The sequence below is a fragment of the Scleropages formosus genome, chromosome 22 (genome assembly GCF_900964775.1).
Source record: "Scleropages formosus chromosome 22, fSclFor1.1, whole genome shotgun sequence".
Taxonomy (NCBI): Eukaryota; Metazoa; Chordata; class Actinopteri; order Osteoglossiformes; family Osteoglossidae; genus Scleropages; species Scleropages formosus.
Genome location: NC_041827.1, coordinates 16,281,587 through 16,306,304, shown reverse-complemented (window position 1 = coordinate 16,306,304; position 24,718 = coordinate 16,281,587). Strand labels below are relative to the sequence as shown.

The following is a 24,718-nucleotide window of genomic DNA, read 5'->3' as shown; positions in this document are numbered from 1 at the left end:
ACTTATGAATTGCTTTTCTTTCACTATCCTGTCTGCTTTGTCTCTAAGAAGTGTGGCCCACTTTGCCCAGGTGTACTCACACTTTTGGCTGGTACTCTAAGTAATAAATGTGCTAGTAGTTCTGAGAAAATGCATAATCCTACATAGTTTGAAATGTCAAAGTTCAGGTATTGTACCCCCCGGGCCACAGTTATGCAATGAAACAGGGGGAACTTGCTTTATCAAACTAGATCAATTCAACTACACACACACACACACACACTTTCTGAAGCCACTTGTCCCAAGCAGGCGTCGCGGCGAGCCGGGGCCTAACCTGGCAACACAGGGCACAAGGCTGGAGGGGGAAGGGACACACCCGGGACAGGACGGCGGTCCATCGCAAGGCACCCCAAGCAGGACTCAAAGCCCAGACCCACCAGAGAGCAGGCACAGGCCAAACCCACTGCACCCCCCTTAGTTCAAATATTTCCACCAACATAGAATCTCCTGTTTAGAAACCTTTGTCCAAGGTCCAAGGCCTACAAAGTTTGTGTATGTATATATATATAGTATATAGTATAGTAATAATATAGTATAATAGCACATAATAGGAAGAGCTGGCAGCATAGTGGTTAGAGCTGCTGCCTTTAGGTCCAAAGGTGTCAGGTTTGATTCCTACTTCTACTGTAGCTTTAGAAACCCTGAGCAACATCTTTAACCTAAACTGCTTCAGTAAAATTACCCAGTGGTGTAAATAATTGTAACCTTAAAATTATAAGTTTCTTTTCTTGCAGAAAAGCATCTGCTAAGCAAATGGATGTTTGTATGTATTTAATATAAATCCTTTCAAGACTTCAGGTTAAAGGCAGTATGGTGGCGCAGAAGGTACCACAGTGCAGGGCTTGTTTGCTGGTTTGACTCTGGCTTAATCTGTGTGGAATTGGCATGTTTTCCCCTTGTCTGCATCCTCCAGCTGCTCTGGTTTCTCCCCACAGGTCAAAAACATGCTTTTCAGGTGAACTGGGAATGCTAAACCGCCCATAGTGTGTGACTCCAGACTGCTGTGACCCTGGCATGAACAAACACTTAATGAAAGTGAGTGAGTTCAGGGTAGCAATCATATGATGATAGTCAAAATATCATGCAAGATCATGATCATTCAAGGTCGTAGAAGAATCTGTGAACATGAGCAGTTCACAAGATTAAAACGTAAACAATCTAACTAGTACAAAGGTCAACTATTATTTAGAGCAGTCAGGTATAGTTTTTAGAAGCAAGTATGATGTGAGTTTGTAAGTAAAGCAATGCAATGTTGTACTCAGGTCTGAATAAAGCTTTGATATTCATGGACCCACTTACTGAACCCTTTGCTGGGATGGTCTGGTCAAGGAAACCATACTTGTGCATACAGTATTTACCATGTTTGGAAAAGCAGATGTCTCTGATCACACTGTGTCCAGCTCGTGGTGCAGGCTATGGTGATATCTCACCTGGACTACTGCAGCTCCCTCCTGTGTGCTCTTCCGGCCTGTGCCATCAAGGCTCTACAATTGATCCAGGATACCGTAGCATGAATTCTGTTCAACCTACAAAAGTGTTCCCACATGCCTCCCTTACTCCTCTCTCCACTGGCTTCCTGTAGCTGCTTGTGTCAACTTCACAACTCTGGTTCAAGCATCAGCCCCCAGCAGATACTGAACCTGATCACCCCTGCATTTCAACAAAAGCATGAAGCTCTTCCACCTCTGGCTGTTTGGTGGTCCCATTCAAGCAAGGGCCAAACTAAAAAGTCCACATATTCTCACTTTTGGCCTTCAAGCTGATGGAATGAGTTCCCTGTGTCCCTCAGAACAACCGAATCCCTTTCAGCATTCAAATAGGCCATGGTAAGCAGGCCTACTTCCCTCCTAATCTCGGAACTTCTTGATAAAAGTACATCACACCAATTACATGATGATCTGTGTATTCAATGTCTTACTTTCAATTCTGTGTGCATCTTGAGTAAAGGGTGCCAGCAAAAAACAACGCTGTCAGACAGAGAAGCTGTGCATCTATAGTCACGTGCCTGTATCTTAATCTCTTTATCAGTTGCGGCGTTTTGGAGGAATATATCTGCTAAATGAATTGCTGTAAATGTATATGTAGATGGAAAATACAGACAGCTCAGATAAATCTTCGATTATTTCAAGGGACAGACAGGTAGAAAACAGCAAGACGCATATGCTGTTGGATCTCAGGTCACAATGTAAAGGTCAGAATTGACAGTAAACGCTGCTCAACCCCAGAACAAACAGAGTTCCACCTCACCTCTATATGTGTATGAGGGGCGAGAACAAAATTTATGAGTGGTGCATTCAGTGACATGATTCTGTGCGCATGTGTGTTTGTTTTGTAGATAGAAGATTGTCAAAAATTCCCCAGATACTTTATCAGTTACATAAATATGCTTGTATCAAACCAGTTTCCATTTCCATCTTAACTCGGAAGGTAAGCTGAGAGGTGGGTTCTGTTCTTTAAACACGGTCGTGTTTTCTCACAAAGATTGCTTGGAATCCCCTTCAATTTAAAATATTTGATTTAATTTTTTTTTTTAATTAAATTCTGCTTATAATATTTTAACAGGGATTCTTAGAAATAAATTTAATACAGAGACACATATATGTCATAAAAAATAATTAAAACCAATAACTTGTGTGTAATTGTATTTCAACATTTAGTAGTACATAGGGCCTTTGCCAGTGTCAAAAACCTCTACAGAAACCTTTTATAGATAACTTCTTAAAAGAGAACATGAAAGGACTGAAAGGTCTCACATGAAGGGTTTTTTGTGGCTTCTCTAATTTGACAGTTTTCTGGTGTCCAAGCATTGGAAGATGAACTTCAGTGTACAAAGCAACGTGTCTTCAGTTGTGGCGAGGGACAATTTCCAGACAGCCCTGACCAAGAATGTGATTGTCGTGGCCCTGTACATCTCCATCAACTACATCAACGGCACCATGGTCGTCACCTTCTTACGGCACGAGATCTTCAGCGAGACCCCGCGGTACATACTATTCATCCACATGGTGCTTAATGACATGATCCAGCTGACCATCACGGTAGCACTGCACGTGATCAGCTACACCTTGTTCACCATCAACACATCTCTGTGCTGCTTCCTCCTCATAGCCGCCATCTTCTCCGCATTCAACAACCCTCTGAACTTGGCCGGTATGGCCATAGAGTGCTACGTGGCTGTCTGTCACCCCTTGCGCCACTCGCAGATCTGTACAGCGAGAAGAACCTACATGCTCATTGGTCTGACCTTGGTGCTAGGGGCCATTCCCATTATGTCAGACCTCTTCATAGTGCTGGCCACAGAGCCCCCGCAGTTCTTCCGCTCCTCCGTCTTCTGCATCCGAGAAAATGTGTTCCGTCATCCTCATTTGCAGCAGAAAAAGGAGGTTTCTTATGTCCTCTATCTGACTTTTGTGTGGCTTATCCTGGTTTACGCTTACCTCAGGATCCTGTTTGCCGCAAAAGCAGTGAAATCAGATGCGAAAAAAGCTCAAAACACCATCATGTTGCATGCTGTTCAGCTTTTAATGTCTATGTTAACATACTGGGGTCATTTCATGTACACCTTTCTGATGTATGCGTTTCCTATGTATATACTGGAAGTACGGTTTTTTCACTATGTCACAATTTACATTTTACCAAGATTACTCAGCCCCATTATTTATGGCTTTAGAGATCAGGCCTTCTGTAAGTATTTAATGAAATACTTGCTTTGTAAAAGGAATGAAGTTGGCCATCACAGAACGCTAACCTTGCACATTACAATCGGTGCTCAGAAAATACAGCCATCGCTCTAATGGTCAACAGCAATACTGCTTTCTGTAATTCTTCAAAGAATACTTCAATTGTTTGCTAAAGTGAAGATATTACTTTGTAAATGAGCTGAACCCATGTCAGATTTGTGTTTTGATCATTGCTGAGGCTACAGCCACCAAAAATGCACCAATAATCAGTTTCTTGTATCAAGCTTCAGAAAGTTGGGCTTTATTTTAAAATTAATATATTTCAACAAAGAGTACAACTACAAGGGGGGGCACAGTGGCACAGCGGCACAGCGGGTTTGCCTGGGTCCCTCTCTCTGGCAGGCCTGGGGTTCGAGTCCTGCTTGGGGTGCCTTGCAATGGACTGGCGTCCCAAGTGTATCCCCTCCCCACTCCAGCCCTACACCCTGTGTTGCTGGTCTTAGGCTCTGGCTCGCCGCGACCCCACTTGGGACAAACACTTTCAGCCAGCGTGTGTAAATACACAGAACAAGACAACCAGATGGTCCTGATTTTAAACAATATCATATGTAATCTTGAGTATAACATAAATATATTCAGAAATTAATAATATTATTTAGCTAGCTTCTGCTTAATTATTAATATTTTAATTTCTCCTTTATCATGAGCTTTTCAAACCACATTAATGCCACGTGACAGTGGTGATATCTAAGGGAAATAATTTTTTCCTTTTGCATCACAGAAACGTTGGACCTGTACACTTAAAAACTTATGTTGCCATCCTTGCTATTTTTTTTTAAATATATTTATAGCTATAGTTGTTTCTATTGTTTTTATTTCTTCCATTGCTTCTGTTATAATGTTAATGCATTTTCTGCTTAACAATATCAAAATCATACCACCCTGAAAACAAAAGTCATTCCCTAAGGCCAACTTGAGCTATGGAAGAATGTAAGATGATTATTCAACGGGACAAAATATACTCAGTAAAATATTGTAGATTTGACTGAACTGAACATGCCTCTTGTTATAATGCTGATGGAATTATTAACAAAAATTACTTCAGTGGCTAAACTGAGAAACAGAACTACTTCCCATTTAGAAATTTGGTGATTACATTTATAAAGTGTATCATTAAAATGCTTTAATGCAGTTTACACTTTTATGAATAGTTTTATAGCAGTTTATAGAATATCATTTTGTTTTTAAATTTTTCTCAGTTAAATCAATATGTTTCTCAAAAAGTACAACAGTATGGCGCCTCTTGGGTTTTGAATCTGTAATTAGACAAAGCACAATAAAGGATTCTTGGGTTTTTACATCTTTCCTACCACAAAACCAGGACTGATTCTGACCATTAAGTCTGTTTTCTGTGAAACAGACCTTAAAAGAAATCCACTGTGAACTGTAGAAACTGAAGCCTCCTTCCCACCAAATGTAACATCTTTCATAGAAATATTTCATAAATTGGGATTTGCTTTCTTTAGATACCAGTCAGAGGCCTGCTTCTTGACAAAACAGCTCACGAATGCTGACGATAATGAATCTCTTTGGACTTTTTTTTTTTTTTCCAAGTCTGCGTTGTTTTTGAAAGGTCACTGTGCACTTCTAAAGGGAACTGATGACATCAATCCCAGGGTATCAATTACAGACACCTTTTCAATGGCAGCAAATTCAATTATGGCCTGGAAAGTACATTTATATACATAACGGACTTGCACACCATCACCAGTGCAAGTAGGTAGGAATAAGGTAAGTTTTCATCTAACAACCTTTTCTGACTGAATAGTCTAGGTAGAACTAGGATGATCAGGTGCTCCATATACAATGAATAATCCTGGTGTTTTTCATAAATCTTGTTACTTTTCACAGAACTAGAAATGTAGGTAGAGGCATTGTTATTCTGATCAGACCAACAGAGGTAAGTTACACAAATAAACACTAAGTATGTGCTTAGGCAGAACGAAGTGTAATATTAGAGCTGGTGATTTTGGACCAAAAGGTCACAGATTTGAAACCCACCACATCTGCGCAAGGTACTTAGTTTAAATTACTCCAGTAAAAATGACCCAGTTGCATAATTTAGTAAAAAATTGTCAGCAGCTTAATGCTGTAAGTCTTTTGTTGATGAAAAGTGTCCATGAAATGAATAAATGTAAATATCTACCATATTTGAACTAAACGAAAATTAATTGCAACAGGTTACTTTTCATTATATTTACTTAGGCCTACTGGAATCTTATGAGCTATAAATATTCCGTTTCGCCAACGTATCACATAAGAATTTGTATTGATTTAAAGGTAATAAAAGTAATTACTATATGTCATATCAATGGAATGGAAATGGACGTGTACATAAGTACCGTTTGTTAGTTTGGTAAATCGTTTTTAGTATGAAGTACTAATTTGAATACTTTTATATACTGAGTTTCCTTGTTTAAAATAAGCACCATTTAATTTTTCCCACAATTTACAGTCAAATTTAATAATAAAACATTTGACATGGTTCCGATCTTTGATGTTTGAAATAAAGTTTCTCGGTATTATGCTATTTTGGCAACTGTGTTTGAAATTGCACCGGTAAGTGTTGATTTCTGAAGGAATTCGAAGGATCTCTGTTGAAGAGTTCTATTAAACCCAGTTTTTTTTTTCAGAAAACCTATTTCAGGCTATTTCACCAAACACCAGTTATAAAACTGGGCATTTACTTCCTTTGTGACTGTTAGCATCATACAAAAAGTAGATTTCTATTATTAGGTTTCTAAATGTCATGCACCGCATACTGTTTATTATAGTGTTTAATTTTTAGAAGACGAGACAATCATTTGGAAACTTCATGAGAATCTTGCCCCTTCAGGCCTTTGACCCCCACAAGAAGAACAATGAACTCTACGGTACTGGATGTACAGTACAACAATTTGACACAAGCACTGGCCAGGGACTCATTTGGCACAGCCTTTCTGAAAAACTTTCTTGTTGTGTTTGTCTGGTTCTGCCTCAGTTGTGTAAATGGCAGTGCTGTCATCACCTTCTTCAAACACCAGGTATTTTACAAGGACCCTCGCTATATCCTCTTCATTCACATGGTTATCAGCGATGCCATCCAGCTCACCGTTACAGTAACCATCTTCTTGCTCAGCTACATCGTCTACACCATCAACGTGTCGTTCTGCTGTTTTTTCATCCTAGTGGCTGTCTTCACCACAAGGAGCACACCCATTAACCTTGCTGGCATGGCTATAGAGCGATACATTGCCGTCTGCAACCCTTTGCGCCACTCCCAGATTTGCACGGTGAAATGGACCTACATGCTCATTGGTTTCACCTGGTTCCTGTGCGTTACCCCGGACATAGCTGACCTGTTCGTTACTTTGGCTACGGAGTCCATCGCCTTTTTCCGCACTTCAGTCTTCTGTATCCGACAGAACGTGTTCAGGGACCCCAGACTGAGTTACAGGAGGCAGGTGTTCGATGCCCTGTATTTCTCCTTGGTGTTTCTCACCTTGGTGTACACCTACCTGCGGGTGATGTATGCTGCCAAGGCTCTGTCCACAAAGAAAGTTTCAGCCCAGAGGGCCAGGAAGACCATCCTGCTCCACGGGGTGCAGCTCTTTATGTGCATGCTCTCCTACGTCTCCTCCAGCATAGAGATTGTCGTCAGCACGGCCTTACCAAGCCGCTCTTCAGAAATTCGCTACGCCACCTACCTAACCGTGTTTATCCTTCCTCGATTCCTCAGCCCCATCATCTATGGAGTCCGAGACAAAACATTTTCTAAATACTTGAAGAGAGATTTTATTTGTCACAAACATACAGTCAATCCTGGTAATGTACTGCACATCAGAACACAGGAGAATAAAATGGGATGAATAAATTGTTTGACAGTAATGGGAATATAACATAGAAATATGACCTGTCAAAATGTTGTACAATTTAATAGTTTTTTTTTTTTATAAAGCTAAACATATTCTGTGAAATAATTTCAAATTATAATTGCATTGTTTTTAAGGTTAGTATATTTCTGTACAATAAAGTTTGTCCCTTTCTTGTCTGTAAAACATTTTTAACACACTATTGCAATTTCTAATACTCTGCTTCAATCAGTTAAGTCCTTATTTGGAGTCATGTCACAGAAGTGCATACTTTTTACTGATTTCTTTAATTATTTATTTATTTACTTACTTGCTTTAACGACAGCATTATTGGGTGATTGTGCCATACACAGATTAAGAAAGGCAAAAACAGGGATATTGTAAAAAATTATACATTTTTACAAAGGATAGCAGATTACAATATTACTCAGAAGCAATAAGTTGCCATTGTTGAAGCCCATTGTGCAAAACAAATTAAAATTTTATGTCAAAAGAAAAATCATTGCTGAGATCCTCCATACATAAAAAGTACCGCACATAGGGGAAGCTGGTAGCATAATAGTTAGAACTGCTGCCTTTGAACCCAAAGGCTGCAGGTTGGATCCCCCCTACAGCTGTTGTACCCTTGAGTAAAGTACTTACCCTAAGCTGCTCTAGTAAAATTACCCTGCTGTATAAATGGGTAAATAGTATAAGCTTGTGTTAACTGTAACCTTAACATTGTAAGTTGCTTTGGAGAAAAGTGTAAATGAATGAATAAATGCAATTGTAAAAAAATATGTGTTGGGTATCAGTTGTCCTTAACCTGGAACCAGTTGTACTTATAGTGAAACCTTGCACCCTAACTTTTACCCTGACAGAATGCCATCAATAAGAAAATATTAGCAAAGTCCAAACCTGTGTGAATGGAGATATATATAAATATAACTGCTGTGATTCATAGCTGGACACATCAGAAATGGTTTGTGGCACCCAGGAGTGTACTCTGACTGTGTACTTTGCTGTACTCTATTTATCCTGCATTTTATGATTTAAGACCCTGGTTATGGCCTACAAATGCATCAAAAGAACTGCTCCCAGATATCTACAAGACTTGATATTTTGCTACATGCCAGCCAGACTGCTACGCCCTTCCACATAAGCCCGCTTGGTGGTCCCTAGCACGAAAGGTAAAGCACGGAGGTTCTCGGTTCTGGCTCCGTTGAGGTGGAACGACCTCTCCCTCTCACTCAGAACTGCTGGATCTTTGTCCACATTTAAAAAGGGTCTTAAAACTCACCTCTTCCGGACTCACTTCGCCCAGGATCTCTTAAGTTCATGTAAGGTATAAATGTTCATGATCGTGATCAGGCTCAGATCAATCCTTTACAGAGCCACTCCTGCAGCGTAACGTAAATGTTTATATGTATCTCAAAAAAAAAAAAACTACTAGGAAGGTGATTAGGAATCGGCGAAATTCTGGTAAAGTTTTATGCAGCTACTTGTGTGATGCACATGCATATGGTGAAGGAAACAAGCTGCACTTAAGAATCACACATCTGCAACAATGTCTCTTTTTCCTAATGTAATGCATAAATTGTATTTTCTATGAGATGTACGGTGCTTTGGAGAAAAGCGTCTGTGAAATGAATAAATGTAAATGTACGAACAATTAAATTACACCAACTGTATGATTTTACCGTTGCTCCAGATTAGGTTTTCACAGATACCTCTGTGAAAATGCTCACATATCTTCAGCACTCTTCAGACAAAGAGAGCCATTATAACAAACCGCACACACTCAATGTCTGCAACCACTTGTCCCGAGCAGGGCTGCAGTGAATAGGAGCCTAACCCAGCAACACATTTACATTTACATTTACATTTATTCATTTAGCAGACGCTTTTGTCCAAAGCGACGTACATCTCAGCAAAAGTACAATTTATGCATTACATTAAGGGAAGGAGACATAGCTGCAGACAAGAAGGTCTCAAGCAAACCTAGTTTGTCACCTACCACTTGCTGCACCGAGGTTCATCGTTCATGTAGGTGCATAAAACACAGGATAGACAAATCCTGATACCCTCCCACCAATTTTTTTTTTTTTTTAATATTATAAGATACACAAATAAGCAAGTACAATGCCAGAGTAGTGGCTGAATAAAGGTTGTATCTGGAACGCTTATGGAGTTACGATGCGTGAACAGTCACACCGTAACTGAGCTGGAGAGATCTTGGGCGAAGTGGATCTGGAAAAGGTGAGTTTTCAGACCCTTCTTGAAAATAGACAGAGTTTCCGCAGTTCTGAGTGAAAGGGGAAGGTCATTCCACCACAACGGACCCAGAACCGAGAACCTTGGGACGCAAGGCTGGAGGGGCAGGGGACACACCCAGGACGGGACACCAGTCTGCCGCAGGGCACCCCAGGCAGGGCTCAAACCCCAGACCCACCACACAGGAGGCTCCTGCCAAACCCGCTGCACCACCACACCCCCCCATTATAACAAATGATAATGGAAATTTGGCAAATAAGCATTAAAACAAACCTCCCAATACACTTGGGCCTCCCAAATGGAACACGACCCTGGTCTCCAGATACTCATTACTTCATCATCTCTGAAATGAACCACAACATCTTAATCAATAACACATAATTACAGGGCAGACTTTAAAAGGCTGAAGTTCTGCCTCAGTGAGACAGACGATCAGCAGAAGGTAAGTGAAGAGTCTGGTCGCCTTGGCCTCAATAAACTTGAATGTTGTCACCTTGAAATACTTCAAGCCTTCAGATTTTTTCTATATAGTGCAATAACTGTTTATATGCTTTACGATTTCCTAAATAATAGAGAATGTATTATTTTATATTCTTAACGCCTATACAGAAAGGAGCCAGACTATAACTAATTTTTATGAATTCAAATTCCAGCATCTTTGTTTTTTTAATTGATTCTTCTTTTAATGTAATGAAATGTGTTTGCCTTTATATTAGTGATTTTTACTTTTTATATTGTATAATGTACTAATATGCTATGCAGAAAGGAGAACAGATAAATCATAATACACGTTTCCTCTTTTTCTTCTCTCTTCTGTCAGAAATCAGATTTGGACCGCCAAATTCCACCATGGCAACACGTGATGTGAAAATTATTATACATACATGGATGTTTAATATAAATTACGGATGTTTAATAGACATGCTACATTTTTTATACGGACATTAAATGAATCTTCTGTTTTCCAAGGTAAAACATGAATTCTTCAGTCACTCTCCTGAATATGACTGTCACACCTCAACAACTGGCCACCATTCCAAAAGACAGCTTTGCTGCAGCACTGACCAAAAATGTTGTGGCTATGCTGGTATGGCTGGTGCTGAATGGGATCAACAGCAGCATGGTGGGCACCTTCCTGAAGCACAGCTTCTTTCATGAGGAGCCACGCTACATCATGTTCATCTCAATGGTCATCAACGATGCTATCCAGCTGAGCCTGGTTACGGCGCTCTACGTGGTAAGCTACGTCTTCTTCAAGATCCACGCTTCAGTCTGCTGCCTCCTTGTGATGGTGGCTGTACTGACCACACGCTGTACACCTCTGATTTTGGCTGGCATGGCCGTAGAGCGTTACGGGGCCATTTGCCACCCCCTACACTACAGCCAGGTTTGCACTGTGACACGCACTCTGAGGCTGATAGGTACGATCCTCTTGCTCTCAGCATCCATGCCACTGACAGATCTCTTTGTCACCCTGGCCACGAAGCCCCTTAGCCTTTTCCATTCCTCCATTTTCTGCGACCACTCGATCCTGTTCAGCGGTCAGTCCATCTACTTGAAGAACCTTGTCTTCGACACAGTTTTCCTCTCCTTTGTTTTCTTCACTCTGTTCTACACCTACTGTAAGATGGTGCTGGTGGCGAGGGCAGCATCCGGCGACCTGCTGTCAGTGAAAAGGGCAAGAAACACGGTGCTGCTTCACGTCGTGCAGCTGCTGCTGTGCATGCTGGCCTTTGTCGTGCCCTCCATGCAGGCTCCGCTCATTCAGCTGTTCCCCCAGTACAGCCTGGAGATACGTTACATCAACTTTCTGCTGGTCTACATCATTCCACGTTTTCTAAGTCCAATGATCTATGGCTTCAGAGACGAGAAGTTTCGGAAATACTGGATAAGGTATTTGTCAGTTACTGCAAAAAAAGTGCATCCATCCACCAATGTTCATCATTAGCATTAATTTATTCATTTTGTGGTACAGACATGGGTTGCTTAATGACGGGGATACATTCTAAGAAATGTGTCAGTAGGAGATTTCGTCGTGTGAACACCCTAGAGTGTACTTATACAAACCTAGATGGGATAGCCTCAATGCAGTCAAGAGACGCGATAAACATGAGATTTATGATGCTGCTGCTGGCTTAACACAGCAAACTGTTTCACAGTAAACTTTTTTCTTAGTAGAAAAAGTACACTGCAAAATAATGATAAAAAGTACAGTATAGTAAATACATAAACCAGTAACATAGGTGTTAATTATCATTATCAACTATTATGTACTGTACATAATTGTATGTGCTATACTTTTATACTATTGGCAACGCAGTAGGTTTGTTTACAGTAGCACCACCACGAACATGTAACATGTTGCGCTATGACGTTACAACGGCTACGATGTCACGAGTCGATAGAAAGTTTTCAGCTCTATTATAATCGTATGGGACCACCGTCGTATATGCAGTCAGTCGTTAAGCGAAACGTCATTAAGTGGCGCATGACTGTATTTAGATTTTTTCCCCTCAAAAACTGATATTGTTAATTTATTTTTAATCTTTCACAACTGAACTCAAAGTATTCAGGTTGTAAATGAAAAATCTGAATAAAAAAACCCATCATAAAAAATTAACAGTAAAAAATAAGCAACTAAAAAAAACAGCCATTAACAATAAATGCATGTTTCCTATTCCAATTGTGTTTTTGCTAGTTTATTTGTATTCAAGTTAATTTGATTTTGAGATTTTAAATGCAAAAAAGTAAATAAAGTAATGGGACAATGCAGTAAAAGCCAAAAATCGCTTATGGAATTTGAAATCTTAACTTTTTTTAAATTAGAAGCAATTCCAGTACATCTGCCTCAAAAATTTTGGAAATATTCTGTGATTTTTTTTGTACACTGTGGTGTAAACTATAATGCAAGTTTGAAAACACAATTGCAGCAGTAGGCAGGAGGTATTCAGGAGGCCACATGTGTCATAGAAATAACCCTGCTACATCACATTAATCAAAGAGAGTTTGGTTCTTTGCATTTTTAAATATTCAGCATATACCAATTGCTTATCTCTTTGCTTTATTTTAAAAACAGGATACTGGAGGATTTGTATGATTTTGTATTTATAATCTGGATTGGGCTTTTAATGTTCAGCAGAATTTTTTAACATCCTTCATGAGTGGAGACTGAGTTTTTTTATAGTTGGGAATGCTTTATAATGGATTTTTATTACTTGCAATCTGGCATTTTGCATCCTTAGGTCTTTAAGAACAATTAAAACATGTTTACTCTTTTTGTCTTGACTTTCATATAAATTGTACTCTTTTTTTTCTTCTGCTGTACTTTGTCCTTGTCATTCTCCAGGACTGTACAACTGGTACGAAATCCTGCCATATCTGCCAGTATTTGGGTGTTCCATGCAACTAACAAAATGTAATAAATTATAAACAAACAACAATAGTGTACAGACAAGGTTGTTTCACTTTCAAGAACAACCCCCCTTATTTCAACCAAGACGTTGCACATTTAACTGTACATCACTCTTCATCTAAGAAAATGAAATTCAGTGCGTCCTTCTTTTTAATGCATACACATTGGGAAGAGGCAGTAAAGGAATTACCAACATCTGCATATCCTAAAATGAATGCAGTAATGAGGAATATTCTTTCAACAAAAGTCCTCAGTGCTTTCCCCAAAGCCAGTAGGATCCACGTTTGTATCTCAGGGTTGCTCCAATTCAACATAACAGTTAAGCCGACTTTAGGGTTGAAGCATTGGCTAAAGAATTACGTGAACTTAAGGGTCACAATAGGCACTGTAGTTAGGGCTCTCCACCTGAAGTCTACAGGTTAGGGAGAAGGACATTAGCTTTCAGTGGATGGTCAAGGGGCCTTATATCACTGGTTTAGAAGGAGGGGGCGTGACAGTGCAGCGGATTTGGCCTGTGCCTGCTCTCTGGTGGGTCTGTGGTTTGAGTCCCATTTGGGGTGCCTTACAACAGGCTGGCGTCTGACCCTGGGTGTGTCCCCTCCCCCTCCAGCCTTGGGCTGTGTGTTGCTGGGTTAGGCTCCGGCTCGCCGCAACCCTGCTCGGGATGAGCAGTTTCAGTCAATGTGTGTGTGTGTGTGTACGTGTGTGGGTGGGTCGGTAGAAGGAGGGGGAAATAATCTGGAAATCCAAAATGAACAAAAATCTCTTACAGCTCTTCAGATCTCTTCAAAACGCTTCATAAGTGAATGTCTTGACCAACGTGAAAGCATCCAGGATGTGGCATATTGGTCATTCCAGTGTTCACACATCTTGACCCACAGCCACAGGGTCAAAAACAACCCTCAGCAGTAGTTGCTTGTAAGCAGTCAACAGCACCATGATCCAGTCCTGCAAGCCTCACCTGCAAATATATGACAAATTCTCAAGCTGGTGGTTCTCTTATTGCTTCCCTCTTGCTAAGGGCTATATTTACAGCAATGTGCTGAACTTCAAACTGTTCTGACCGTTCTCGAAAAAAATGACATGCACTACATGTAATTGCATTATCTTATCAAGTGTTGCTATTCTTGCATTCTTCACATTTCGATATAATTCACACAGGTATTATTATTATTATATGTTCATTTTAATTAGAAATGTTTTGCCTCATCCTGACAAATATTCAGCAGGCACCACAACTGCACATGTACACAATAAACTCCATATTGCTTATTCAGGACTGCACAACAGAACTCCCATCCCTGGATGTGGGAGTTGCTGAGGAACATTGTTTGAGTGGGAACAGATGTTACTTGTAAATAGTGGGAATTGTGAGAAAGATGTAAGTGGGGGCTGAAAGGGATGGATAAGGGGGAGAATGCCTGTTGGGTAGTGTTGCTGTGCCAATTTAAGCAGTCAAACCATCTTAAGTAGAGGAGCATATTTATTAAATATATCAAATCTCATGTTTCTCCGGTGTATTGCTTTTCACAGATTTTACCCCCATAATAAATGCAGTTTATAATATCAAAACAGAGGTTTATTTCATTTAAATGTAGTGTGGGTTTTGTAAATAAAAACAACCTAACAGTGAGAAAACATTTGAGTATCTTGAGATTACGTGTCCATTTGTTTCAAAGATCATTAATCTTATTCCAGCAAATTTCACTCTCTGCCAATCTTAGTTTTCCCTCTTGTATTACCTCATATACACGCATGCGCAAACATTCACACTAATATGATTTGTCTATATAAAGCAGCAACTCTATGTCTCTAGCAGATGACTGTTGAAACCCATCTCAAGTAAGTTGTTTCTGTAGTATCTTAGCTATAACATTTAATTTGAAAATAAAATATTGGACACTAAGTAATTTTTTTCCTGTTAAAAAAAAATAAATTAAATTAATAAACCAATAATTAAATAGTGAACAAAACTGAAGAAAAATGTTATACTGGCTAGTTTTTACATTGAAATGTATTACATTTGATCACACTGAAATATTTTACTTCTTTATCATTGCAGGAAACATTGCAAAGCCTGGTGATAATGAACTCCACTGAGGATCTATCCAGGACTGTAGATTCTAAAGATGCTTTCATGAAAAACTTCATTGTTGTATCCTTTGGCATCATAATCAATTACATTAATGGAAGTTTTGTGTTCATCTTCTCCAGGAGTCCAGTTTTTTACATGGAATCAAGGTACATACTGTATATTCACCTGGTGATCAATGACATGATTATGCTTTGCATAACAGTTACTTTACATGTTGTAATCTATACCATGCCATTGATAAATGTGTCAGTCTGCTGTGTTCTACTACTAGTGGGATCTATGACCCATAAGAACACTCCCTTGACTCTGGCTGGGATGGCAGTTGAACGCTACATCGCTATCTGTAAGCCCCTGCGTCACTCACAGATCTGCACCGTGAGAAGGACCTACATTCTCATTATTCTTATCTGGACTGTGACATTTATCCCTGAACTGGCTGATATTGTCATTGTGTTCCTGACTCGACCACTAACTATTTTCACCTCCAGGATGTTGTGTTACCCTTTGGCTATATACAATACATCCTATCATTTAGAAAAAGCCGTTGCAGTAAATGTACTTCTCCTGTCTTTTGTGTGGATTACACTGATCTACACCTATTTCAGAGTTTTTTTCGCTGCTAAAACTGCTACCACTGATCCAGTTTCTGCTAAAAAGGCTCAGAACACCATTTTACTGCATGGTGTACAGTTACTGTTCTGTATGATGTCTTATATTAGTCCTTTGTTGGAATTAATTCTTCTCCCACTCTTCCCCAATGACAGAGGTAAAATATTGTTTTCAAATTATTTTATAACAAATATCTTACCACGATTTTTAACTCCATTTATATATGGGATTAGAGACCAAAAATTTGTCTCATATTTTAAAAAGTACTTTTCAGTGTGTAGTGGAAAAGTCAGATCAGTAAACTGAAAAACTAAAGTAACAAAAATAAAAAAGAAGTTATAATAAAACAGAAATCATTTGGTCATTCCTGCATTAATTTCACTATGCATATGCTATTATGTATTGATCATAGAAATTTCCAGTGACCGTGAATTCAGAGTAGGCCGGGTGCGGTGGTGCAGTGGGTTGGACCGGGTCCTGCTCTCCGGTGGGTCTGGGGTTCGAGTCCCGCTTGGGGTGCCTTGCGACGGACTGGTGTCCCGTCCTGGGTGTGTCCCCTCCCCCTTCAGCCTTACGCCCTGTGTTGCCAGGTTAGGTTCCGGCTCCTCGCGACACTGAATGGGACAAGCGGTTTAGACACTGTGTGTGTGAATTCAGAGATGAAAGGTGCTATCAGATTACCATATAAGCCTAGAGCTCAGAGAAGTTTTTACTGATGGTAGCAGAGACAGTCCTCTGTGAAGAATAGATTGGACCTTGTTTCTGAAATCTAGTACCCTCCTAAAGTATTCAGGATAAAAACCTCACATTATTCAATGTTGCATACACAAATAATTGAAATCTGCATAAAAACAAATTATTGTGAGCAAGACCTTTGAGGGTAACCATTTATTTTAAGGATACATCTCACAACACAATTACTTGTCAGCTAAAGTGTACGCTGTGTTCAGTCCACTCTGAATGAGGTGACAAGAAGCACTGGGAAAAGTAAAGCTAAATAAATATGTATGTCAAAAAAGTCAGTAAATTGTTGCAGATATTTTATATACCAAACTTTTGTCCTGCTGATATCATCGCCCTCTTTGTTTCTGTTGCATCCAGACATGAGTAAAGTATAACGACCCTACGTGCAGAGTGTATTCGGAAAGTGCACAGTGCAAACTGCAAAGTACAGAGTAAAGGTGAAACAGAGACAGGACACAGAGACACACAGTGTGTTCTCTCAAACGTGAAACATGAACCACAAATCTGTGAGTGGAACTTGAATATGGAGGGGCTTCAAAATACCGGACTGGAACCTGGACCTGAGAACAAAAGACAGGAATTGACAGGCACTAGGGATTGGAACATAAACACTTATGGAAGAAGAATTTGGAAATAAATGAGTTTGTATTTCTCTGAATTCATCCTGCTGCTGTCATCTTCATCAGAGTCATCAGTGAAAGTGTTCAGTGCACAGTGGCCTGAAGCTATTGCGTAGACAAAATTACAAAGTGACAGTAGGCAGCACAGCAATATGTGTGGTACTCTTGTTTCTGGGCCTGAAACCAGGAGCACAGTTGCTTCTTTTATCACATATTGAGCTATATTAAAAAAATGGTCCCTCATTCTATTTGTGTGCTCTGAATTCAGAAATAAAACATGCACTCATTCTTAAAGAAGAGTAAAAAAGCAAAATTTTCCACTTTGACTAAAATGAAGCAGATGGTTTAATGCAATCCCCTTTCCAAATGTATCACTAAATGCTGTGCACTGAACTGAACAACATCAAAATTTAGTAATCCCTGAAAAACTGTTGGATTTTGTAGTTTTTAGGGGTGTGACCTCATGGGCAGAGGCATCAGTAGACACAGTATGAAAGCATCCACTTCAACGCACGTGGCTGCAGAACCTCCAACCGAGAGACATCCTCCTCACCTATCTCTTCTGAGGTCGATTGTTCTGCTCTGTTCTCTGGGTGCAACCCCGCGTGATACAAAGAAAGCGAGTTAGCATCAGCACTTGAATCTGCTTTCCTGATCCCTGCACACTGCGTGACAACGTACTGTTTTACAATAAACCTTTTTATTAGTAGAAAGAGTACACTATAAAATAACAATAAAAGGTACAGTATGGTAAATACATAAACCAGTAACATAGGTGTTAATTATCATTATCAACTATTATGTACTGTATATAATTGTCTATGCTATACTTTTATATTATTGGCAACGCAGTAGTTTGTTTACAGCAGCACTACCACGAACACATTACATGTTGCACTGCAACGTTATGATGGCTACGATGTCACTAACTGATAAGAATTTTTCAGCTCCATTATAATCTTATGGGACCACCATCGCATATGCAGTCAGTCGTTAAGCGAAACGTCGTTAAGTGACGCATGACTGCAGTTAGATTTTTCCCCTCAAAAACTGATATTGTTAATTTATTTTTACTCTTCCACAATAGAACTCAAAGTATTCAGGTTGAAAATGAAAAATCTGAATAAAAAACCCATCATAAAAAATTAACGGTAAAAAAAATAAGCAAATGAAATACTGCCATTAACAATAAACGCATGTTTCCTATTCTATTTGTGTTTTTGCTAGTTTATTTGCATTTAAGTTAATTTGATTTTGCGATTTTAAATGCAAAAAAAAAATGTAAATAAAGTAATGGGACAATGCCGTAAAAGCAAATAATTGCTTATGGAATTTGAAATTTGAACTTTTTTTTTTTTTTAAATTAGAAGCAATTCCAGTATGTTGTCACGTCCACGCCCACAACACAAGCGACAACACCTGACTCTGCACTAGCTCCTGAGTAATCGCTCACCCTATAAAGACCGTTGCGGAATCTCGTTTAGGACAACCACCCTTCCTCGCGTTACTTTGCGCACACACTTGCTGTATTCTCTGTTCATGTTCTCTGGTTTTTTGACTCCCTGCTTCATTTTCCGACCACGTCCATGGATCCTCGTTCCTGTCCTGTTCGCCGATCGACCGACCCGTTGCCTGTCCCTGGTTTTGAGAACTTGCCTCTTCCCTCAATTTCAGATGAACAACGCTGCACTTGGGTTCAGCCGTCCCGGCTCCCTGTGTTCCGCGTGACAGAAGATTCCGCCCTTAAACACATGAACCCAGCAGCAGCGCAACACCTGCTAAAGGAGTTGGACACACTCGTACGCATCCTAAAGCCAGAAGTAAGACCTGAGCCCAAAAAGACGCGAACCTTCTTGCAGTTCCAGAGATCGCCATCAGATGTCGCCATGCTCCATCGGTGAAATTCCCGGCCGCCTCCCACTCCGATGAACAGGAGCTGGATCGCTGCATACAACGGGCGATCGCCCTGGATCATCTGGCCCGTGAGCACACACCACAGCTTCCACCAATCACCAGAGATAACCCCGCACCCTTAAGGGTTGTAAGTGGACATCTGACTCCTGTAGAAAGGCAGCGACGCTTTCCAGAGGGCCTTTGCCTTTACTGTGGGGGAGTTGGGCATTACTGGGCCGCCTGTCCGAAGCGGTCTGTTGCAAGGGGATCTCAAGCTAGACAACCCCAGGTGTGTAGACCTTTCCAATCAGTCTCTCAACTCACAGTCCCTATTGTCCTAACATGAGAGTCGCGTCGGATTGTTACGCACGCACTCGTAGACTCAGGATCGGCTGGCTGTTTTATGGACGCCGCTTTTGCAGAAGCCCACGGCCTTCCCACACAGAGCTGCGAGATCACGTTACGCGTGAAAGCGCTAGATGGTCAACCACTAGGGACCGGGGTAGTAGACACCAAAACGGTGGAGATCGGTCTCCAGGCAGGGGCCTGTCATATGGAGACCATCTCCTGTTTTATTATTCAGGCTCCTGACATCCCGGTGATTCTGGGTTACACCTGGCTGTCCAAGCACAACCCGGTGTTTTCCTGGAGTTCCAGGGAACTGGTATCGTGGGGAAAGCAGTGCTCTTCCTCTTGTCTTATGACACCTTGCCGAGCTACGTCTATCGAGAGCCCTGACTCTTCACGGCCTCTGACGGTACCAGAGCCTTATGCTGACTTCGCTGAGGTATTTAGCAAGGCTTGTGCATCCGCCCTGCCTCCACACCGTCCATGGGACTGTGCCATCGACCTTCTGCCCGGGACGACTCCTCCCAGGGGTCAGGTCTATCCACTGTCCTTACCCGAGCAGAAGGCCATGGAGACGTATATAACCGAGGCTCTAGACTCGGGTATTATCAGGCCATCCACTTCTCCTGCCTCCGCTGGGTTTTTCTTTGTAGGAAAAAAAGATGGCGGTCTTCACCCTTGCATAGATTATCGCGGTCTCAATGACATCACCATCAAGTATCCGCATCCCCTGCCTCTGATCACTGCCGCGCTCGAACAGGTACGTGGCGCACGAGTTTTTACCAAGTTAGATCTACGAAGTGCGTATAACCTCATCCGGATATGAGAGGGGGATGAGTGGAAGACTGCGTTTAGTACCACACTGGATCACTATGAGTACCTAGTCATGCCCTTTGGACTCGCCAATGCCCCCTCGGTGTTTCAAGCCAATGTCAATCATGTCTTAGGTGATTTAGTTAATCAGTGTGTCCTCGTGTATCTAGATGATATCCTGGTGTTCTCGCCATCAATGGCCGGACACATCGACTATGTAAGACAGGTCCTCAGACGTCTCCTAGATAATGGTCTCTTTGTTAAAGGTGAGAAGTGTCTGTTTCACCAAGAGCGGGTTTCTTTCCTAGGGTTCGTTCTTGGCCCTCACAGGGTAGAGATGGACCCAAATAAGGTCCAGGCAGTGCTGGATTGGCCCCAGCCAACCATGGTAAAGGCTCTTCAACGGTTCATGGGGTTTGCTAACTTTTACCGGCGGTTCATTCGTGGGTTTAGCAGTGTTGCGGCACCTCTCACCGCATTACTCAAGGGCAAACAGTCCCATCTCTCCTGGTCCAAAGAGGCCAGCATGGCCTTCCAAGACCTTAAGCACCGGTTTACCACCGCCCCGATACTGAAACATCCAGACCCAACGCTGCCATTTGTTGTGGAGGTAAACGCCTCAACCGTGGGGGTTGGGGCAGTGCTTTCCCAGAGGCAGGGAACCCTGGCCAAGCTCTTCCCATGTGCTTACTTTTCCCGTAAATTGTCACTAGCAGAACAAAATTATGACATTGATAACAGGGAACTGTTGGCCATTAAACTGGCATTAGAAGAGTGGAGACACTGGTTGGAGGGGGCTACTCATCCGTTCTTGGTCATCACAGACCATAGGAATCTGGAGTACCTTAAGGCTGCCCGTAGGCTTAACCCTCGTCAAGCCCGGTGGGCTCTCTTCTTTACTAGGTTCCGGGTTACTGTCTCCTACCGCCCAGGGTCCAAGAACACCATAGCGGACACCTTGTCTCATCTCTATGACAAGGATCCGACTCCTGACTCGCCAGAACCCATCCTGCCCAGCACCTGCTTCGTGGCTCCCGTTCATTGGCAATTCACACAGGATCTCCACCAGGCCCAACAGGAGGAACCCAACCCAGCCGACACCCCCGAAGGCAAAGAGTATGCTCCTCCCAGGATGCGTTCCCAGATACTCCACTGGGCTCATGACACTCCAGCCGCAGGTCACCCGGGGGCTCGACGGACTGGGGCCCTCCTTGAGAAGACGTATTGGTGGCCTGTCTACGGGAAGATGTACAAGAATTCGTGGAGGCCTGTGAGGTATGTGCCCAGTCTAGGACTCCGAATCAGAAACCGGCAGGAGTGTTGGAGCCCCTTCCGGTCCCAGCCAGGCCCTGGCCTCATGTAGCGATGGACTTTGTCACGGACCTGCCACCCTCAGATGGTAACACAGTAATCCTTGTCATCCTGGACCGATTCTTCAAGTCATGTCATCTGCTTCCTTTGCCCCGACTTCCCACTGCCATGACCGTGGCTGAGCTTCTTTTTCAGAATGTCTTTCGGCTCTTCGGGTTACCCGAGGATATCGTCTCCGACCGGGGCCCTCAGTTCGTGTCCAGGGTCTGGAAGGCATTCTGGTGGAAACTCGGAATGTCCGTAAGCCTCACGTCCAGGTACCATCCACAAGCCAACGGACAAGTGGAGCGGTTGAACCAGGACCTTGGCCGGTTTCTGAGGAGCTACTGTGGGAAGGAACAAGACCAGTGGTCGCATTTCCTGCCATGGGCTGAATATGCCCATAACTCCCTGTCTCTCTCCTCTACAGGCCTGTCACCTTTCCAGTGCGTCCTTGGTTATCAGCCTTCATTGGTCCCTTAGCAACCTGCATCCTCAGAAGTTCTGGCCGTGGATTCCTGGTACCTGCAAAGAGTGGCTGCCTGGCGGGCGGTAAAAGACCACCTCCAAGAAAGCGTCCGCCGGTATAGAGAACAGGCGGACCGACACCGCCGCACCTTATCCTTCCAGCCGGGGCAACGGGTATGGTTATCCACGAGGGACATCCGCCTTCAATTGCCCTCCAAGAAGCTCAGCCCCCGGTTCATTGGTACCTATAAAATCCTGAAGAAAATCACCCCAGTCACGTACTGGTTACAGTTACCCCCACACTTGCACATCAACCGTTTCATGTTTCTCTTCTCAAGCCCTACAGTACTTCCATTCTCCAGGCCACCCAAGGTGAACCCACTCCTCCCTCACCCGACGTGGAAGAGGAGGACACCTACACCGTTCGCGCCCTCCTTGTTTCCCAACGCAGGCGTGGAGAGCTGTACTATCTGGTGGACTGGGAGGGGTATGGCCCAGAAGAACGTAGCTGGGTGCCAGCCTGCGACATCCTGGACCCATCGCTCATCGCTGACTTCCATCAAGCACATCCTGATAAACCGGCGCCTTGTCCTCAGGATTGCCCTCCTTCCAGGCGCCACAGGGCAGCTGGAGCCACTCGTGGGGAGGGGGGTACTGTCACATCCACGCCCACAACACAAGCGACAACACCTGACTCTGCACTAGCTCCCTGGTTTTGAGAACTTGCCTCTTCCCTCAACTTCAGACGAACAACACTGCACTTGGGTTCAGCCGTCCCGGCTCCCTGTGTTCCGCGTGACATATATCTGCCCCAACAATTTTGGAAATATTCTGTGAGTTTTTTTTTTTTTGTGCGCTGGTCACATTTTACAGCAATACCTCTGCGAAATTACATTAATCAAAAAGAGTTTGGTTCTTAGTTTGCATTTTTAGATATTCAAAATATACCAATTGTTTGTTTGTTTTATTTTAAGAACAGGATACTGGAGTAATTGTACAAATTTGTATCAATAATCTGGATGGGGCTTTTAATGTTCTGCAGAATTTTTTAACATCCTTCAGGGGTGGAGACTGAGTTTTTATAGTTGGAGATGCTTTATGATGGGTTTTTATTACTCGCAATTTTGCATTTTGCATCCTTAGGTCTTTAAGAACAATTAAAACATGTTTACACTTTTTGTTTTGACTTTCATATAAATTGTACTCTTTCTTTCTGCTGTACTTTGTCCTTATCATTCTCCTGTACAATTGGTACAAAATCCTGCCATATCTGCCAGTACTTGGTGTCACGTTCACGTCCACAACCCAATTGACAGCACCTGACTCCAGTTCCTCACTAACTGCTCACCCTTTAAAAGACCCTCCTCAGCACCCATACCTTTGTGCAATCTCATCAGGGACAACAGTCCTTCCTCGTGATGTCTCGGTAAGGCATCTCTAGTTCACAGTTCACGTCCTCCGGTTTTCGACCCCTCGCTTTGTTTCCCAACCACGTCCACGGATCCTCGTTCCAACGCCGATTGCCGCTCGACCGACCCTTCGCTTTGTCCCCAAATCATGCCCATTCACACAGGTATTATTATTATTATTATATGGTAATTTTAATTAGAAATGTTTTGCCTCATCCTGACAAATATTCAGCAGGCACAAAAACTGCACATGTACACAATAAACTCCATATTGCTTATTCAGGACTGCACAACAGAACTCCCATCCCTGGATGTGGGAGTTGCTGAGGAACATTGTTTGAGTGGGAACAGATGTTACTTGTAAATAGTGGGAATTGTGAGAAAGATGTAAGTGGGGGCTGAAAGGGATGGATAAGGGGGAGAATGCCTGTTGGGTAGTGTTGCTGTGCCAATTTACGCAGTCAAACCATCTTAAGTAGAGGAGCATATTTATCAAATCTCATGTTTCTCCGGTGTATTGCTTTTCACAGATTTTACCCCCATAATAAATGCAGTTTATAATATCAAAACAGAGGTTTATTTCATTTAAATGTAGTGTGGGTTTTGTAAATAAAAACAACCTAACAGTGAGAAAACATTTGAGTATCTTGAGATTACGTGTCCATTTGTTTCAAAGATCATTAATCTTATTCCAGCAAATCTCACTCTCTGCCAATCCTAGTTTTCCCTCTTGTATTACCTCATATACACGCATGCGCAAACATTCACACTAATATGATTTGTCTATATAAAGCAGCAACTCTATGTCTCTAGCAGATGACTGTTGAAACCCATCTCAAGTAAGTTGCTTCTGTAATATCTTAGCTATAACATTTAATTTGAAAATAAAATATTGGACACTAAGTAATTTTTTTCCTGTTAAAAAAAAAATAAATTAAATTAATAAACCAATAATTAAATAGTGAACAAAACTGAAGAAAAATGTTATACTGGCTAGTTTTTACATTGAAATGTATTACATTTGATCACACTGAAATATTTTACTTCTTTATCATTGCAGGAAACATTGCAAAG

The 24,718-nt window shown here is 41.9% G+C and overlaps 4 protein-coding genes across 4 annotated transcripts; all 4 read left to right on the top strand.

The window, feature by feature from the left end:
• The first annotated feature begins 2,852 nt into the window (after nucleotides 1-2,852).
• On the top strand, nucleotides 2,853-3,833 carry LOC108929783 (odorant receptor 131-2-like). The gene has a single exon (XM_018744552.2). It carries the CDS (start codon nucleotides 2,853-2,855, stop codon nucleotides 3,831-3,833), a length of 981 nt encoding a protein of 326 aa, XP_018600068.1.
• Nucleotides 3,834-6,685: 2,852 nt separating this feature from the next.
• On the top strand, nucleotides 6,686-7,627 carry LOC108929784 (odorant receptor 131-2-like). The gene has a single exon (XM_018744553.2). It carries the CDS (start codon nucleotides 6,842-6,844, stop codon nucleotides 7,625-7,627), a length of 786 nt encoding a protein of 261 aa, XP_018600069.2. The 5' UTR covers nucleotides 6,686-6,841.
• Nucleotides 7,628-10,916: 3,289 nt separating this feature from the next.
• Nucleotides 10,917-11,831, top strand: LOC108929786 (odorant receptor 131-2-like). Its single transcript, XM_018744554.2, has one exon. The coding sequence runs from the start codon at nucleotides 10,965-10,967 to the stop codon at nucleotides 11,829-11,831; it is 867 nt and encodes a 288-aa protein (XP_018600070.2). The 5' UTR covers nucleotides 10,917-10,964.
• Nucleotides 11,832-15,411: 3,580 nt separating this feature from the next.
• Nucleotides 15,412-16,323, top strand: LOC114909351 (odorant receptor 131-2-like). The gene is made up of 2 exons (XM_029247925.1): nucleotides 15,412-15,536; nucleotides 15,662-16,323. The coding sequence occupies exons 1-2, from the start codon at nucleotides 15,482-15,484 to the stop codon at nucleotides 16,303-16,305; spliced, it is 699 nt and encodes a 232-aa protein (XP_029103758.1). The 5' UTR covers nucleotides 15,412-15,481; the 3' UTR covers nucleotides 16,306-16,323.
• Nucleotides 16,324-24,718: the final 8,395 nt, after the last annotated feature.

What these genes read in the sequence shown, in the direction of transcription:
- LOC108929783 (XM_018744552.2), top strand. Translation starts at nt 2,853, where the DNA reads ATGAACTTCAGTGTACAAAGCAACGTGTCTTCAGTTGTGGCGAGGGAC.
- LOC108929784 (XM_018744553.2), top strand. Translation starts at nt 6,842, where the DNA reads ATGGTTATCAGCGATGCCATCCAGCTCACCGTTACAGTAACCATCTTC.
- LOC108929786 (XM_018744554.2), top strand. Translation starts at nt 10,965, where the DNA reads ATGCTGGTATGGCTGGTGCTGAATGGGATCAACAGCAGCATGGTGGGC.
- LOC114909351 (XM_029247925.1), top strand. Translation starts at nt 15,482, where the DNA reads ATGGAAGTTTTGTGTTCATCTTCTCCAGGAGTCCAGTTTTTTACATGG. An exon ending in GTTTTTTACATGGAATCAAG is followed by an intron (nt 15,537 to 15,661) that starts GTACATACTGTA and finishes TTCTACTACTAG; the next exon opens with TGGGATCTATGACCCATAAG.